This window comes from Thunnus albacares, chromosome 22 (assembly GCF_914725855.1).
Source record: "Thunnus albacares chromosome 22, fThuAlb1.1, whole genome shotgun sequence".
Classification (NCBI taxonomy): Eukaryota; Metazoa; Chordata; class Actinopteri; order Scombriformes; family Scombridae; genus Thunnus; species Thunnus albacares.
In genome coordinates, this window is record NC_058127.1 from 18,341,617 (window position 1) to 18,360,673 (window position 19,057).

General features: G+C 38.9%; 2 protein-coding genes across 2 annotated transcripts; both read left to right on the top strand.

Moving 5' to 3' along the window:
- The first annotated feature begins 484 nt into the window (after positions 1 to 484).
- Positions 485 to 9,869, top strand: LOC122973915 (lysine-rich arabinogalactan protein 18-like). Its single transcript, XM_044341711.1, has 13 exons — positions 485 to 775; positions 3,308 to 3,379; positions 4,342 to 4,431; positions 4,587 to 4,676; positions 5,033 to 5,122; positions 5,323 to 5,358; positions 5,495 to 5,515; positions 6,843 to 6,932; positions 7,037 to 7,078; positions 7,513 to 7,611; positions 7,700 to 7,724; positions 7,820 to 7,902; positions 8,943 to 9,869. The coding sequence occupies exons 1-13, from the start codon at positions 715 to 717 to the stop codon at positions 8,954 to 8,956; spliced, it is 813 nt and encodes a 270-aa protein (XP_044197646.1). The 5' UTR covers positions 485 to 714; the 3' UTR covers positions 8,957 to 9,869.
- Positions 9,870 to 14,987: 5,118 nt separating this feature from the next.
- On the top strand, positions 14,988 to 17,596 carry LOC122974002 (DNA damage-inducible transcript 4-like protein). Its single transcript, XM_044341827.1, has 3 exons — positions 14,988 to 15,127; positions 15,353 to 15,502; positions 16,087 to 17,596. Exons 2-3 carry the CDS (start codon positions 15,412 to 15,414, stop codon positions 16,575 to 16,577), a joined length of 582 nt encoding a protein of 193 aa, XP_044197762.1. The 5' UTR covers positions 14,988 to 15,127; positions 15,353 to 15,411; the 3' UTR covers positions 16,578 to 17,596.
- Positions 17,597 to 19,057: the final 1,461 nt, after the last annotated feature.

A 19,057-nucleotide genomic window follows, 5' to 3' on the forward strand; every position in this document is an offset into this window, starting at 1 on the left:
TTCAGGAGGCACTGCTCCACACACAATGAAGAATAGTGAAACGTCATGCTTGATATTTGAGCAGCTCCCTTGGGCTGGCTCTGTGTCGTCTGTTCCAATCATTGTTCAACAAAACAAATGTTATTTTTTATCAAATATGTGCTGTTGATCCACACATGCATGTGACAGCTAGTATGAATCGGAAATGTAAGGCAACACGCGCAAGTGTGATCCAAGTAGTTCCCGTTAATGGATGGGTGAGGCTTCTGAATCACAAGTACCTCACATCAGTTCATCTTATCATATGATTTATTTGATGCACGTTTCTTGGATAGCATATTTTTTGGTTGGCATCATCGTTCACAAATGAAATTGTTTTTGCACCCCGCGGTCTCCAGTAAGCCCCAGCCTCCTCCCAAATTGGTCAAGTGGTGTCAGAGCAGGAAAAAATAAGAGATGGGAGTTGACGTTGCATTGAAACACATTACTCCAAACTGAGATTCCTGTCAAATAGGATTGAGGCTTGCACCCACTGGCTGCCTTGCGCTGGTCTCCACAGCCACCCATTTTACGTCAGAAAAGGGAAGCCAGTGTATTTCCTCCCCTTCTTTATCTAAAGGAAGTGCCAAAATAAGCATCAGCAGTGGAGCGCCCAAGCTCGGACACCTTTTCCACTGGTCAGTCAGTTAGCGTCTGAGGAAGAAATCAGAGGGGTTCACAGCCGCCAGGATCACCATGAAGACCATCAGGGTTCTTGTCCTCCTTCTCCTAGCATCTGTCCATGTCTTCACTCCAGGTAAGGAAAGCATTCAAACTGTCTTTGACTGATACATGCTGTTAGATTTCAGTGAATCAGAGCTGAGGGCCATTAAAAGTCTTCAGCTCTCTTTAACTAAGATAGTGTCAGCCTTTTTTCTGTGCATAGTCAGTGCAGAAATGATTTCCTTTGTGGACGTGTGAAAGAAAATTGAAACTTATATCTTATAGTGTCAAAAAATTGACTCCATTGTTGTGAGAAAATAAATATAATTTTTTTGTTGTTGTGCAGCAGTGGTTGTTGGGATTAAATGTGTTATATGTTTCACTCTTTTTTTTTTTTTTTTTTTTTTTTGGTCATGTAATTTTGTTTTGTTTCGGTATGTGCAAAGATAAAGATCACAATGTTGTTCAAAAGACACTCACACTTTGAACGTTACCTCGGAGACAACCACTCAACGAATGCGTTTCCATTTATCCAGGCTGAGATAAGATCTGTGTGTGTGTGTGTGTGTGTGTGTGTGTGTGTGTGCGTGCGTGCGTGCGTGCGTGCGTGCGTGTGCATCTGTGGGCGTGCATGTCTTCAATTGTCCCCTGCTTTTATTGCAGACCATTTGTACTAACAAGAAAGAAAAACTTGCAAGTAGTTTGTTATTTTTGCTAGATTTAGTCAAAGTGAAGGCAGAATTTCTTTTTTCATTATGAACATAAGAAATCATCAATCAAAACCTCAGAAATGAGGGATCTCAAGTGCCAAAGTGACAAATGACTGTCTCCTGGTTGAAGCAAAGCAAAAAAAAAAAAAAAGGGGGTGGCTCTGATTTATTTGTTTGTTTTTCTTGTGGAGAGGGAAAATAACTTTTATCTGTCCTGCACTGACCAGATAGGTGATCTAACAGCAGATAGCCAGTGGGAACCAAGCTGCCCCCTCTCTCACAGAGAAAACAGATCATTGTCCTGAGACCAAAACGTCCCAACTGGCAACAAATCTACTTCCAGCGTTTAGCAGTAAACATCTGGAGGAAACACCCTCACCCTGCCCGCTGCTCACCCAACAGAGACAGTTTTACAATTTTTTTTCTTCACAGCATATAAAGAAAACCAATATGAAGAAAAAGAAAAAATAATTAGTTTTAAGCTTGGCCGTCTAATATGTTTGTATATTATGTGCAGACAAAAAACAGACTTGAAACTTGGACTTAAATCAGACTGAAGAGGAGTGGAGGCTGTACTTATATACTACACCCTAATTATTAGACTATACAGTGAAAGGACTTAGTCTCAGCTATGTAGAAAACAGTTTTAATACACATAAAAATCTGTATAAAATAATGGTCTGCATTCAGAGGCTTTAAAGATGTAGGAAAACTTGTGATTTGACTTGAAGCAGCTAAAGGACTTGAGACTTGCTCCAAAATTCTTAAGACTTAACTTGGATTTGTTTAGAGTGACTCGGTATGTGCACTAAAAGTACTTGAGCCCAGACTTGCACTTGATTTGGTTGTTTTTTTTAGGTTTTTTTTAGATAGAATTTGGATTTGCTCCAAAATACACCAGACTTGACTTGGACTCGTCTGTAATTGATTTAAGGTTGACTTGGACTTGTCTCAAATGACTTAAAGGACTTAAAATTTGACTTATAACTTGCTCTAAAATACTTATGACTCAGGTTTGACTTGTCTTTATTACTTAATGAACTTCAGACTTGACACATGTGGTAAAATACCTGAGGCTTGACTTGGACGTGTCTTGCATTACTTAATGGACTTGAGAAGTGACTTGGACATGTCTTAAATGACTTACTGTAAAGAACTTGACTTGGATTTCTCATGGCATGAAGAGTTCAGCTAGTCTTCTAGCTACTAACACTCATAAAGCCAGACAGAGCTGCATGTGGTCTGTGCTGAAACGTGCAGTTCAGCCGTTCAGCGAGCGCTCTGGTGTGAAATATGTTGAATGTAGTCACAGCTGACAGCGGTGAAGACAGGAAGCCTGGCTGCACAGGTCAGAGGGACAACAATAGTGTGTCTGGGACAGGATGCAGCTTCACACTGCTGCGGTGCTTCAAGCAGAGGATATCCACCTCAACACACCACGACCGCCACCACTATCTTGACTTCTCATCCTCAGTCTGACACTTGGAGCAAGGGCAAGCCTCTGTCTCAGACACTGGCCTTTAAAGCCGTGCCAAACAGGAATAATGCAAATAAGCATCTGTGAACCTAAAATAGAGAATCTGTCTGAGGAAATGTTTTACAAAGGCAAATGTATGCTGGTGTTTTCATGATGGGAGCATTTTTAATTCCTAGATAACACAAGTTTTAAATATTGCACTCAGACAGTAAGGATGTAGAGCGTAAGAGTCAGCAGGATGGTTTAGTGATCCCAGTGTCCAGTGACTGTGAGCACAACGTTAGTCTAAAGCAATCAGTAAAGACATCTTTGATACAGTTGTGAATGGAGCAATGTGATCGCTGATTTCACCTGTAACATAAAAACATGCTATTTTAAAATGTCAGTCAAGCTCCATGGTTGTGGTGTGACATGTCACAGTTGTGTTTCTGCTTTACAGTTTCATCAGAAGGTTCAGATGAAACAACCAAAAAGCCAACAACACCATCAGCACCAACAGAAAAGCCACAAAGTGAGTGAAGCATTAAAAGAATAGTTCAACATTTTGTGAAATTAATTTTTCTCCTTTTGGTGGAGAATTAGATGAGAGGATTGATACCACTCTTATATGTGCATTAAATATAAGGCTACAGCCTACAGCAGTTTAGCTTAGCACTAAGACTGGAAACAGGGGGAAACAGCTAGCATGCCGCCGCCCACCAGCAGCTGTAAACCTCAGTTATTAACATGTTATATCTCAGTTGTTTAATTTGAAACCAGGGGCATTAACTTCCTGGAGTCTCAGCTGGTTGCCTGGCAACTGCTCCTAACTAAGAAATTGTCTGGCACGTAACTTCTCTTAAAGGACCAGTGTGTGTTCCACAGAGCCCACCATGTTGCATCGCCATGTTTCTACAGTAGCCCAGAACAGACAAACCAAACACTGGCTCTAGAGAGGGCTGTTCACGTTTTTTGCCAATTTCGCAGCCACTGTAGTTTCTCCTACATGCTTGGGAAGGGAGGGGTATTCAGTTGGTTGCAATCTGCAACCTCACCACTACATGCCACTAAATCCTACACACTGGTCCTTTAAAACTCCAAATTGTCATTTTTATGCTTTAGTTTTTTTAACTGATTAAACAACCGAATTTTGTTATCTTTGGACTGAGACTGCAGCTAGTATAGCTTCATATTTAATGAACAGATATATGAGTCTTGAGAAGAATCATGAGACATCATGAGAATAAATAAAAGAATTTATCTATTTTTTTTCACAGTAGACAAACTGCTGTGGGAACTGCAGGGTGGGGCAAAGTGTAAATTTAGATTTATACAATCCTGCATGTTGTCGTGTAGCCCAGATTCCTCTGTTGAAATAACAGTGATTGTTTGATTCCGGTGACAGCATGACCAGAGTTTATTTTCTACACTAACTTACTTACGCAACCCTTTTTGTTTATTTCAATGCCTCTCTTTTTTTTTGCATTCCAACAGCAACGGCAACTTCTGCATCAACACAAGCAGCAACACCAGCTACAACACCAACAACAACAGGAGCAACAATAATCAAATCAACACCAAAAGGTTGGAGGATGGATGGATGGATAGATAGATAGATAGATAGATAGATAGATAGATAGATAGATAGATAGATAGATAGATAGATAGATAGATAGATAGATAGATAGATAGACCATTTTTCTGAAAACAGGTATTTTCCCTTTTTCCCCCCAAAACAGCTGTGTCTCCAGCCATAACAACTGTGAATCAAGCTTCCTCAATTCCACCAGCATCATCAGACCAGACGACTGTGAGCACTCCTCCACCAGGTGCTGAAAGTCAGACTTGAATACATTATGCAATCTTTGTTTTTCATTGGTTTGGTGGAGATACACAGTGGTATGTTATAGTGAAGTGTTACAGAGATTATTTGGGCACTTAAATAAACTCTATCTGTGTCAAAAAAAAAAAAATTGCTTTTGCAAAGTTGGCCTGATGGTGGTAAAGTGAAGCACGTCAAAAGTTTGGGTCATAAAAATGCTGCAGACCTGGAGGATGAGTCAAAAAAACATTTTATCAGAGTCATAATAATTATTAATCATCATAATTAGCAATATCATTACTGATGGAGATTTGTTAAATTTACATGAGATTTTTTTTTTCTTTTCTTTATTAACTTTAATAGCTAAAGGGCAAACTAACATTACGCAGCCAAGATCCTCTAACCATACAAATCCAGGAAACCACTCAGATGAACAGGAAAATGTGTTACCAGGTAAGAGGACATTGGTACAAGTATCAACATCATTACAAGTACTAATTTTTTTATTTCTTAAGACTTTTCTTACTGTTTGACAGATTATTAGCGCTTTTAAAACTTAATATGTTATCATAGTTTATCCGCCAGTGAGTGATTGATGTAATCTTTTTCAAATGTGTTGACAGCATTATTAAAACTACTTTAAATTTTGTTAGGACCAGATGACACCGACCCTGCACAAGGATCAAATGGTATGTACAAAATTAAATCAAATCATAAGCAAGTCAAATTAATTAAAAAAACATCATATTCATGAGTAAAATATAGACATAAACAGTATTTAAAGTTTAACTAAAACTGAGATATGCTGATCTTTATTTCCTGCAGATACAACTACTAATGCCACAGGTACAGTATGTCAGTCATATACACTACATTACATGTTTTGTCTTGTAGAGAACAAGCCCTTCTTTCTAATTATCATTTTCTTTATATTTATGTATTTACATTCATAGATAAAAATGTAATGCCAACATAATATGACATATGATCACAAACATCCTCTTTAGTCAACACTGTCTGTGAGGTGGATACATTTACTCTAATGGCTTCACACATCCATGACAATGTACAGGCAACCATGTAACCATGTAAAACCATAAACCATTTACAATCTTACAAACTTATTCTGAACTCCGTAACTGTAACAATCTTGACTGACTTCTCATATTTGTATATCTTTATTAATTTCAATATGATAGCATTACCTTGAACTGAGACTATTATAGCTGGGCCTTCAGCTAAAATTATCTCTGTTAGAAATCTGTTAAAATCAGCAGGAGGAGGCTTGCAGCTCTCTCTCAAATAAACAAACAAACAAAACTACAGTCATGCGTGCTGTTATTATTCATGTATAAATGAAAGAAAAATACATTTGTCTCCAAACTTATTTGGTCTGCTACTCAGAGCTTTAATAAATGCACTACTATTTGAAAATAGGTTTCCAGCTGGACTGGCTGACAGGACACTAATACTCGCTTAGTATGATGCTAACAACATATTAATACAATGGGAAATCCCATAAAGAAATGGCAAAGCTAGCAGAGTTTTCCCGACAAAATTTCCAAACAAACAACACTATAAGGGGGCCTTGAATTAATACATTAAGAACATAACTACAGCATGTGCGGCGAGCTAGTCTCAGCTTCAGGAAGCCAATTATTTTTCCTAGGATGGCGAAATCATGACCCACCCTACCTATGATCTGATTGGCTAGTACTTGTTGCCTTCGTTGGGGTTACGTTTCGGCATGAGGAGTGAGATTAGTTAGGGTTAGGGTAAGAATATCAGTGTAAGCCAATCAGAGGCAGAGTAGGGCGGGTCATGACATTGCTGTCCTAGGAAAAAAAATATTGTCTTTGGGAAGGCCAAGGGGATCATTTTTGGTCCCATCCACTATAAATCAAAATGTAATTGGTTAATTCACCACTTTCTGAACAAACACAGTAATGAATGAGTCCTAACTAATGAGTGAGCCAGCTAACCCTTTCTCTTCCCAGAGACAACAACAAAAATAAATCTGATTGGATAATTCTATTTTCATGGTTTAAGAACAGTAACTCTTTCATTTCTGAAGCAAACCTTATGGGAAATGAGGCTAAAATTGGAATAATTATTAAATGAAAGAGATTAAATATAACATTTAAAATGCTGATATGTTTGTTCTTCTCTGAAGGCCCAGAAGGCCCTAAGACTTCCCCTCCGCCTAGCACCAGTCCATCGAAGGTAGGAAATGGGAATGAAATGGCTAAAGAGAAAGGTGCTGGTAAGTTATACTGAAGAAGTCATATTAAATAATGAATCATTCTCAATCATACTGTTCACTAACATGGGACAGGAAGCTAATCAAAAAACACATTATTTCAAAAGGTTCTCAGACTGGCAGTGATGAGAAGGCTCCCCCCAAATCAGGTAATGTACTAAACTGTACTCTGCTCTTGTTAGCTGGGTGTGCTCAAAGATGGAAGTTTTAAAATGATCTAACAGTGACTCCTTATATGTGAAAGGGGTCACAAAATCAGCTATTGCAAGTTCAACATTTTAAAGAAAAAGTAATCATATCATACTGTACCATGCTAACACTAATTGGGGATTTCGTCAAAATTAAGACCAATAATGAAGCAGTTGCAGCCCTTTAAAGTAAGAAAAATTAACCTTCAGTGACCATATCCATGGATTGAGGCCCTGCAGTGTGGAGACTATGATGTTAAAGTGATTGGTTCGATTGGTATGCTGTAGTTTAAGGTCAACTGCTACATCGCTTGTCTACCAGTGACATTTTATGCTCAACAGACAAGTCAAACTGGATTGATGTTGTTGACGATCTCCTCCCGTTTTACCCTCAGACAAAAGGCTGTGGTTGATCTTGTTGCCTGTCCTCCTGGTTGGAGCTGCTGCTGCCATCATCCTCAAATTCAAATACAAGAAGGCCCACGATCACACAGGTACACACAGATAACTCACTTATACATCATTTAAATGAAAAGATACATATTTCAGCCCCTAAATGAGCTCTTCTCTTCTATTCAACAGAAACCATCGATAGTGGAACTGAGAAGTAAGTTTAAACTTTGTGTCATGTAATGGATTGTATTTTAAATGTGCATTTACAACCAAAGCATTCACCCCTTTTGTCTCCTGAACTCTCTGCAGTGCATCTTTCCAAAGCAGACCTGAAAGCACCAAAGATGGTGTCATGCTCCTCGGAGTTAAGTCATCAGGCGGTGAAGAAAATGGTGAGCTGCCTTCCATCTATTTCCTGCAAGAGCTCCTTCCAAGTTCCTTCTGTTTTTGCATTCTTCCATCACTTGGTAAAGCTGTTTCTCCAGACACAAACTTGCAATTATTCCAGGGAAGTTACTGGCTTTTAATATCTCATTGTGCTGTATGGACTTTTGGGCTTTGCTGGGCAACAGAAGGTGTTTCCTGTGATTTCGCGCCCCCGCCCTCGAACAAGCAGCAGGGCTTGAAAGATAGGGACTTCCTAACATAAACACAGATTATTTTGGACGGGAGCTATTGTGCAGCCAGTAAATGTCAATGTGGCCCAGACGTTGTGGGCATGTGTGTTGGTGGAGTGAATGCATGTGCACATGCACGTGTGAGCATATGTGTCATACGGGGTTTATACACACATTCTATACCCCTACACCTCCACCCATAAAAAAAAAACTTGGTCACTAAATATCCTGCCTTCCTTCCCTAATACAATCGGGCCTAGATGACTTGACTGTGAGCTTCGGAGGGAAATGGAGTCATGCTTTTGGAATTTTGCTGAGGAAGAAAGTGTTTACGTTGTTACAGACTACTGGATTTCTTTGGATTGCAGCTTTATAAATTCTTATCTGACTGCGAAACTTGTTCCCCACATACTGTACTCTACACAGATAAAACCTTACAATCCCACGCTCAAGCTAAAAGCTCAATAACAAAAACAGCTTCTTTTTTGAATTAATGTTATTTATCAGCAATTACACCAGAAAAAATAAGCTTATCAGTCCTAAAAATTAAATTTAATATGATGATTCAATACATTTATATGACGCTTGGCTTCAGGAAATCGTGCGATTTGGTTTTCAACCAGTTTTTTACATTTTCACCTCATAACCAGGGTCACATACTCGCCCTTACTCTACATAGTCAATGCAGCACTGCCGTCTAGTGTTTCATCGTTGCAGGAAGGAAAAAAAAAAAGGAAAAGCTTAAATACAAGACACCAACCCCAGAGAATTATTTAGATCTATTCAATCTCTATGTTTCTCTATCTATGTTTCAGCTGCTGCGAGATAAAATGAAGGCAACCAGTGGATGATTCACATCTGTCGCCCACGCGGTGATGTTCTGGAGGAAACTGTTTAGATGACAGATTTTTTTTAAAATTTTTTGTGAATTTTGTGAAACATTTTGAACAGCAGTTTTATGTATGATTCTGTATTCTAAAAGCAGTGTTTTTGTGACTGTGACAATGAGAAGTGAACTTATTCTCAATCACAAAAGTTCCTAAAGACTTAAAACTCTTCGAATTGAGAGCATAAGCAATACTCTGTAAGCAGGTGAATCACTGCCCGTGGAATACATTAAATCCATTTTTAATCTTTACAAACTTTTACTTCAGTATACTATTGACAAAGACATGTTGTGTCACAAAACACATTTTCTGTAAAGTGCACTGACCTCGGATCCAACAATATTGGATGTAATAAATCACTGTTAATTGCATAGTTTTATAATTATCATATGCTTTGGTTGGTTTGTTACACATCATTTATTTGCCTTGAATTGTTTTACAAATTATGATGGCATTATTTTGTGATTGCATAGAGTTGTATTGTTGTCCTTTGTCACTGAAAGAACAGACCTTTATGAGGTGTGAGATGTTTTTTTTCCTGTTTTTCTATGTATCTTATAAAGTTTTGTTTAAAAGGAGGTAGCTAAATATTATTCCATCAGTGTTCTCTACTTGGAATTTTTTTTGAAGCCAACAATCTTTCCTCTTGTGACAATACTGCACATCCACCAGCAATTTGGTTTGTGCATGTGGCTAAACTCAAAGTAGTGAGAATCTGCAGTAAAGGTGTTTTTGAATGTGTATTTTTGCATCAAGCACAAGAAAAAAGCACAGTTGATGCAGAGGATTGTAATCTAAAGACACTGGAACTGTTTTATGGCAAGAATTAAACCTCTAATAAATCATGACAAAATGTTTTGTTATTCAGCCTCAATGCATAAAATTTAATCTTAAATTTATCTTGGATCTTTAGTTGGTTTACTGAAACACATATTTTGCTCGATTAGATATTTATAGGGAATACACCTTTCAACAATTTTATAAAAATACACTAAAAGTAATATAGAAATAAATGAATCATTTTAGCTGTGAAATGATATTGACTGTTCTATTGGACTTCAACAAATAACCTTTTAAATTTATTTTTAGTTGCTCTTCTTATGTGTCTGTGGGACTTCAACAAACCCAGTAATCATACCTGCGTAGCCTGATGAAAAACCTGTTAAAAATCATGTTTGTCTTTATGATGGCAGGAAATTTGGGAATAATATGTTTTATGCAACCCATGACCTCCACTGGGTGTAAGTGCAGTGATTCGCCACTGGGGGGAGCAGACTGTCAACACAACACAAGGGAGCTCAATTCTTTGGCCTCCAGTTCTTACACAAGTGTTTATTGCAGAGGGGTTTCATGAGGTTGTTGACAGAGGAGTGAGATATAGGCCACCAATGCTAAAATCTCACTCCGTGTCCCTGCTTGATTCACAGCATAGTTTTCATACAGTACATAAGAAATCCAAAACTGTGTCATCGAATCTGTCCACGCTGACGTTTTATTAAAGGAACAATACCTGCATCGATTCAAATGACTTAATAAAAAGACGCTTTTGCCATTTTGTTGTTGTGACCTCCATTTTGAACTGATTCACACTCTGGCTCTATCTCTGTGGCCTTTGTAAGCTGAGACTGGGTAACAGCTTTGACTGTGGGCACATTTCCACCAATCAGACAGTGAGCAGATTGGCAGAAAGCCCATCACACACAAGTATAATGCCTTACCACCTGTGGCATGGGCTGAATTACATTCAAGATGTCATGCCAGACTTTTTCCCCTCACAGTGTTTTATCTCACTATTTAGGTCAAATAGCTACTTTTCCATTTTCAAGATGTTTTCACTTTCTCTTTTAAAGCACGTTAAACCTCTGACGGCAAAAAAATCAATATAAATGTTGCCCTTAGATTTCATTTCAATCGAGTGCCTTTTTTCTCTTGTTACATAACTGAAACTGGCTGAATGTCGCCTTTGTAAGGCAGCAATCTCATTTATTGAAAACTACTGTATGCTTCACTAATGGAGGTATGTTTCACATAGTCGATCTCTAAATCTGATATGTTTGCAGCAGATTGGACAGTTTAGCATAATGAAAATTGCTGCCTTAGCGGTTTGCTCTCGAGGAAGTGACTTACATAAAATGTCCATAAGAAAATGGGGTCAACTGGTTTGAATTCATAAAACTGACACATCAAAGCCCTTTTGACCCATAATTCGTCAAGGACAGGATTTAGATGTCAGCTAAAGACGAACACGTTATGGCTCTGTTTGAATTCATTATTGAATTAAGGACCCAAATGAGATACAAGTTTGCTTTGTCTCTAATTGGAACCCTCATGTTTGTCAAATAAACACACTCATAGTACTTTACCTTTAGATAGCCTTTGGTCTATTTTATCGCCTAATTTGTGCCAAATCAACACAACTTTCCTAGCTACCAGGTACCTCAAGGAGTGTCACAGTCTAATTATTTCAACTGTGAAGGGAACACTAATGAAAAGATGCATTAAAACCAGGTGTTAATATGACCAGGATTTTGTATTTTTGCAGGGACATGTAGAATCTAGTGACAGTACTACATTAGATGATGGAGATCTGTATTAAATGGATAAAGCACAACAAGAAAACAGAGACAATATTTATCAGGTATAAAGGAGTAAGAAAGTGATGACCATGAAAGTATTTTGTCTGCTTACTGTAACAAAGAAAAGACTTTTATTTTTTACTTGAAGGACTTTACTCCCTCATTTAAAGACATGTCAGCTATGTGCAAGACTAGCAAGCCTCTGGCATGCACAAGGAATACTCCTGCACATGCAACCATCTATCTCCCATGGCAGAGAAATGCAACTCAGCAAAAAGACTCCTGTTGTTAAATTTCATGGGGGGAGCGAGGTAGCACGTTTTACTGAGCAGAGAGTGGTGCCAGCCTGGCATACCAGCCTTCTTAACAGAGGGTTCGTTTGAACTACGATGGATTAGTAACCTGAAACACAACACGTTTTATCTTTTTGCCTCATCCGGAGAAACAAGAGCTGGCACATGGAGCAAATTCACAAGTAGATTTTGGTTGCCTTACCAACAGGGAGTGAAGGTCAAAACGCAGAGGTGCTTGACATTACTGTAGCCTGCTCTTCACTCTTTTAAAGTCTTTGTACACCAGATGTTTGCTACACAAAGAAACATGATAGCTCTCAAAGGAAAGGTTTTAAGATTTCCATTTTTAAGTTCTTTTTACCGGTGAAATTCAATAGAGATCACAAATTTGCATCAAGCTCTGGTCTGCATAACTGGAGCGCAGAATGTTACAGAGACACAAGTTGCAGTACACGGAAAAGCAAAGATAATATAACGGCAAAATGCAACAGAGACGCAGGGAGACATCTTAGCACTGACAACAACAAACGGATTGATCTCCCAGCTGCTGTAAACACGGAACGTCTCCTGAGCTTTTAGTTGCAGGGTATTATTTCATGCATGAGTTCAGAGAGGGCTTTCTCCCTGAACTCTGAACTTTAGGGACACTCAGGAAAAAAGCAAAGTTAACAAACTTAATTGTAATTTACATTCATCACTAAACAAAATCTTCTTGATAAGTATATATTGATAAGTATACCAATTACAATGTTTTTTTTATTATCTTCTTAGCGTAACATGCTACCTGGTTCCTGTGAGATTTTTAGGTTTAAGAATCTCAGTTCACTTGTTAATATTGGTTATGTGTGAATTAATGTTGTTCCCATCACTAAATATATCACTGTATTGCCCTGATTCTGCTGCTGTATATATGGTTTTACTGTCAGCTGTAGGCATTGCAGTAATATCACATAGTGCTACTTTATTTTCATTGAGGCTCCTTGGTTAACCCACATTGTTGCAAAGTATGATGGCGTCAACAGATAAGAATCAGGGCACTAGTGAGACAAGTTTCAGTCACCATGTTTTTTTTTTCCTTATTCCATTGTACAGCAAATACATGTTGAATTTGAGGTTTAAATATTCCAGTGAAGTTCACACTCAAAACTACAGACTTGTTCAGGATATGAAAACTTTTCACTTACTATTATTTTCCACTTTATTGGTTGACCTGCATAATTTTACTATTTATATGCCTCCCTGCTTGTTAAGTTTTTATGATACAGTATAAAATGTAGGCTACTAGGTCTGCATGCTTTGCTTTCTCAGAAACTGTGGAATCAACATAAATTTAGGTTCAAACCTCATTAAAACACTGTCATAATGACTGCTGATGTTACACATTTCTGGACTGTGGTGTCCATGCCTTAGATTAGAAACTATTTTTTTCTTCCTCGAGACTGATAGTGCCGCCTTTCTTGACATTAAATCTGCTAAAATTACCTTGATCTGTTGTCACACCGTGATAAAATGCATTTAATGACCTGAATGCTTAATATTATCCTGTGCTAACATCAGTGCCTTTTGCACAGAACTTAAACAAAGGCCTTGCTTATCCAGCACTTTACACAGTATGCCTGCATCCACAAAGGCAGTAACACTAGCTAAAGCATGTGACTTTTTCTGAGGCATATCTAGTTCTCCCCATGTGACTGGAGGAAAGCACTCTCTCGTCCACTGGATTCCATTACCCTCAGCCAACAGAGCTGCTGGGGGTAAGAGGTTGCAGATCCAGTTACTGAGAGAAAATTTCTGTTGAGACCATGTTTGATTGGGGATAAACTACTGATGAGCCAAACAACTGTGGTCAGTGTTTTATCTGCCAAATGTAGACATGGATAGGCCTACACACACCGATACAGTAAGATGAGACATATTGGATCAGTTAACCTGGGCTTCCTCCCTTCCTCGTGCAGAGGACCACAAACGTCTGTTTTGATTTGTTTTAGACATCCATCTGAGATACTGATCTTTGTGCTGATAATTACATGCCTGTGGTAGATGAAAAGCACCAGAATTTCATTCTCTCAGCAGCTATTCTTGAATATTTTCACATATGCCAACCACTAATAATGCTTCATTTTACTGCAGACCCCTACACCTTCTCGATTTGGCACACAAGGGTCCCAGGACACAATTTTGGAAACCAGTGCTTTTCAGATCAAACCACAAGACTCCATATTCATGCTTCTGCCTCATGTTTCATGTGTTAATTGTGCTGAAAATGCTACCCACGCTTCAGCTTTTAAGATAAGGATTTGCCTTTATAAAGATTCATGAGGGATGTAAGATATGATAAAAACACGCTATCTATTACTGTACTGGATAGTAACATTTAAACAAATATTCTCATCATTTAAACAAAGATTTAAAACCATCATTAGCATACAGTCAAAGCTTCAAGGGACTTGTAGTTGTTAAATGATATAAAATATAGTCCTTGGTGTAAATTTGTATAGTAGATGGTACAATTTGTGTTAGAGTATGAACTCCTCTTCGTGCACCTATATTTCAACTGCATGGTTGTATTCAATTTAAAATTTACTCTAATCAAGAATAAGCTAATGTTAAAAATGTTTCTTTGGCCCTTACACCACAAAAAGGTTAAACCAAGACTTTCTCTGAATGAAATAAAGTATTTGAGCTAATGTAATGCTTCATTTGTGCCCAGTTTTGAAAATTGGAATTGATTAAGACACTAATATATTTGTAATATTTACTAATATTAAATATTTTTACAAATAAAAATGTCTAGAAAGCTGATATTTGCCCACATCCTGTGAAACAGGTGGGTGAACCCTCGTGTGCAGACAAAGGGCAGGATTCAGGTGGATTCATCATAACTCAGCCCTTTTTCAAGGCAAACTCATCTCACAGGCTACAGCCGGCCTGTTGCTCCGTCCACGTAGCAACCAAAGTATCCTCCCACAAGTATTGGTCAATTATTTAATTCGAACGCTATTTCACGGCCAATCAGGAAGACGCTCGAGCCTTCGTCGAGAGACGTGCTCTGATTGGTCAAACCCTCGGGTCAGCTGAGTAGGAGGAAGGTATAAATACTCCTCAGAACTTTACCTTGTGCAGTGTGTTTTCGTGTGTCTGTATGTATGTCAGTGTGGGAGAGAAAGAGAGAGGGTGTGCGCGTATGAATTTATTCATGAGAAACCGTCTAACCTAAATTATTTTGCACTAAATAATATTTAAGGTAAGTAATTTCAATATTGACCAGAAATGATATAGCTAGCTGAGTAGTTAACTTCTGTTTTATCGGGGGCGGGCATGAAATGACTGTTATTAAGTGCTACATTTTCACAGTTTAAGTCTTTTACATGGTGAAGTAATTACCTTAATGAGCCACCTGGCTCTTCATGAGCTAAAAACAACCCGTTTCGACTGTTTCATTAACGCCGCTACATCATTTTTTTTCCAGGCAGCTTTGCTAAAACCACAGGAAAACAGCCCACTCCTGGTGAAATCAAGACTGTCACCATGGTTGCCACAAGCACATTAAAGACCAAAAGCAGCGAATGCATCTCGGATTTGCTTGAGCGAAGATATGACCAGGCTTGCATTGAGAAAGGTAAGCTTACCGGGTCTTTCTCTGTGTGTTTTTTGTCTTTATTGCTAAACTGCTAGTTGCTGGATACTTCCAGTTGTGTGCTTGTTTATCCCTGTGTGGTGCATGGCTGCAGCAGTGGAGGGGGGGGGGGGGGAGGCAACAGAGGATGAAGTCATCCCTTCAGTCTGCCTGCACAACAGCAGCCTGCGTACAATAGCAGGCTGCAAAACCATCTTTTTGCAGTCAACCGCTGACTTGTTGTTATGTAAACCCTGTGTTTAGATTGGTTTGATTCCCATCTTAAGGTTTTGGACAGTTTAGCAATCCTACTGTGATGTTTATATAAATGTTTGTTTTTTTTTTGTTTGTTCTTTGTTTTTGTTTTTTAAAAATATCCAGAAATTGCAACCAGAAGGGAGTTATGAATTCCCACAGTCTCTCATCCATTGGCAATTTTAGACTGGTCAAATCTTAAGAGCAAACCTGGATGTGATTTGTGCATGCTACCATCTTGAAATGGCCATTTATTGCTCTGCACTATTTGGATGTTAAATAAGAAAGCTACAATTGATTCCCAAGTGTTCAATTTTCTTTATTTTCCCCAGAACTGGATTTCTGGGATCACTGCTTGGCTGAGCCCCAGAGGAGTGCAGATGTCACTGAAGACAGAACTTGTCAACAGCTGGCCAAGATGTTTGAGAACTGCCTGTCACGAGCCAAGAAGACAACGCTGCACTGCTCCTCTGTACTGGTACCCGAGAAGCTCACGCGGAGGATAGCTCGGGAAGTGCTGCGGCTGGCGTCTTGCGAGCCCTGCGGCCTGCGTGGCTGCGTCCTCTACGTCCACCTGGAGCTGGACAAGGGCTGCAAGCGGCTGGAGCGCATCGTGTACGACGCCAGTGTGGTGCCCACATTTGAGCTGACACTTGTGTTCAAGCAGGATGGCACCGCCTGGCCCAGCCTGCGGGACTTCCTTTTTATGGGAACCTGCTTCGCCCCGACTTTCAGACAAGTACTTAAACTGAGTCCAGGTTTCCGACTTGTAAAGAAAAAACTGTACTCCTCCTCGGCTGGTACCGTGGTAGAGGAGTGCTGAACTTTGGGAGGGATTAGTGGGATATCTGGTTTCCTGTGGGTAAACGCACTTCTGCCCAAATGTAAATGACACTTGACTGGTGTCACATTTTCTACAGTGTTTTTGTAATACAGTTTGTCAGTTCATCTAATAGCAGCCAGTCAGTTCCTGAGTGACTCTGTTTGAGACTTGGGATATAAAAGTTGAAAGCTTATGCATAAATGAGCCTGATAGTTCTGGTTTGGCTTCTGTGTTTCTAAAAGTGCATTTTTTTTATCAGCAAAATTGTAATATTCTGGATGTTTTTTTGTTTGTTTTCTAACGAGAGCATTTGTTGTTCAAACACTTTTAAATTGTACATTTTTGCAAATGAATGTAAAACTATGTTCATGTTTGAGAGGGACATGCATACCGTGGGTACACCTTTGTGTACACTTTGTCACTAGCCACTTTGTTGATGCATCTGCGTGTTTCCAGATACATTGAATGTGTTCAGCAACAGTAAACACACCTAGGCTTGAATAAGAGACTGAAATTTAGGCAGTCTTTGGGGGCCATATGTAGCTAGTTGTGTTATGCTGTATTTAGGGCTGCGGATATTTAAGCCACTGAATGTCTTGTGTAGATGCTGCTGTCATGGTGTGGGTCTCTCACACTGAGGGAATATGGATGCCTTAAATGTCATAGTAATTTTTTTTTTTTTTTTTTTTTCCCCACTCAGATCACAGCTATGTGTACGTTTTAGTGTCAATGTTTTTTATTGCATTTTTATTTTTATACCTCTCACCCCCAGACGCGCATTGTCAGTGCAGAGCCTTTATAGATTAATAAAAGGATGGATCACTCAAATGTGAAAGCTTATATCTGTTTTTATGTCATTTGATAACCGGGAGGTGCAAAGAAATTACTGGAGGTCCAGCAAGTAATGTTGTTTTTGGTGAATTCCCTACAGTTTGCAAACTTTTTTTTTTTTATGCCATTTGAACTCTATTGAAAGAAACTTGTTCTTGTCTATCAGACAATAAAATACTTCAACCTTACTTTACATTTGTAGACTGATTCATATACATATTGTATTTAATGACTAATCTCTGAATAATTTAGTTTGTTCAGCGGTCACAGAACATTACTGTGCATATTCTGGAGCCATGATGAAGCCTGGAGTGGGCAGACAGCAGTGGCACAATGCAGGCTTTTTAAAGCGGACAAAAGGCACAACAAGATCTCTACAAGAATGTGGTGTATGTGTTTATGCTTGATACTGACTAGTATAGCAAAGAATTTTTAGCCAAGCTTCATAAAAGCCAACAGCAGTCACTGCAAAAAAAGACTATAGGTATCATCATGTTTGGTTTTGGGTGTAACTAATTCAAAGAAATGACCAAACTTGAATATATAAATCACTGATTCAATCAAGAATGATTCAGTTACTACTCTTGGTACTAGTCCTTACTCTTAAAAGTATTGTTTTAGTGATCTCTTCCCCTTCCACTGGTCTTGTTAGAGCTTAGAAACTTCCTTTTTTTTGTCAGGTCAAGATTGCACAGAGGTTTATACTGCGGAAGAAGCAGCTTTTGGACAAGTGCTGTGCCTGATTATATAAGCACATCAGCTGCTTGTTGTGTGAATCTGCAGAGTTTGTGTGACATTTCTCTCACTGTCTTTAATGGAGGTGTCTCCATAGTGATTTTGAGGGCTGGTGTTTGTGGGCCAGACAAATGAGGGTCAGATGAATTAAAAATTTTGACACTTGTGTGGGACATTTGTAGAAGTCGCATTTAAACTCAATACTTGTTCCTCCAATTCAGCCTCTCATCTTTGTAATTGCACAGTTTGAGGCTAAAGTAGGCTTCTGACATAATGGTGGACTATTTTATGTTGATTGCGTAAATGTTTTGCCAATTATACAGTCACGTCTCTCATGCACAAACAAGAGAACAGGGTGACTTGGTCACAGTAGGTTAATGACGGAAGCACATGATCTTGTGCAAGATGCATCACAGTCATTGTGAGGGGACAAAGCACCAGTGATCATTTACTCGGCGTCTTACTCTAACCTCGCCTGATCCCTTTCCCTTGCTGTGCTAATGTGGGTCAGCAACACTAGTTTGCATTGTTGAGCCCATAAAAGTATACAATGCTCTGAAAATCTATCTGTGGAGACTCACTGACTATTTTCAAGCTTAAAAAGCTGAACTGATTCCAGGTAGCAAACTGTATTTATGCCAAAATATCTAGTTTATGACTTTGGTGATCCCCTGACATTTCATGTGGTGCCAACATGAGGTTGAGGTTTTGAGTGAAATGTCTCAATGACTATTGGATTTATAGCCATGAGATTTGATACACCACTCACGTTCCCTTCAGGAGTGAATTGTGACACTTTTGGTGGTTAGCTTTTCATCTACCATCATACTGTAGCACCATCATTAGGTCAAATGTTTAATTTGTCCAATGCTTTGGTTTATGACCAAATACCCACAAAACTACAGACGCTCCCA

Excerpts from the sequence above, each read along its gene's own strand:
- LOC122973915 (XM_044341711.1), top strand. The coding sequence starts at position 715 with ATGAAGACCATCAGGGTTCTTGTCCTCCTTCTCCTAGCATCTGTCCAT. Across the intron at positions 4,677-5,032 it reads TGTGAGCACTCCTCCACCAG|CTAAAGGGCAAACTAACATT; the intron begins GTGCTGAAAGTC and ends TAACTTTAATAG. Across the intron at positions 7,079-7,512 it reads GAAGGCTCCCCCCAAATCAG|ACAAAAGGCTGTGGTTGATC; the intron begins GTAATGTACTAA and ends TTTTACCCTCAG.
- LOC122974002 (XM_044341827.1), top strand. The coding sequence starts at position 15,412 with ATGGTTGCCACAAGCACATTAAAGACCAAAAGCAGCGAATGCATCTCG. Across the intron at positions 15,503-16,086 it reads CCAGGCTTGCATTGAGAAAG|AACTGGATTTCTGGGATCAC; the intron begins GTAAGCTTACCG and ends TATTTTCCCCAG.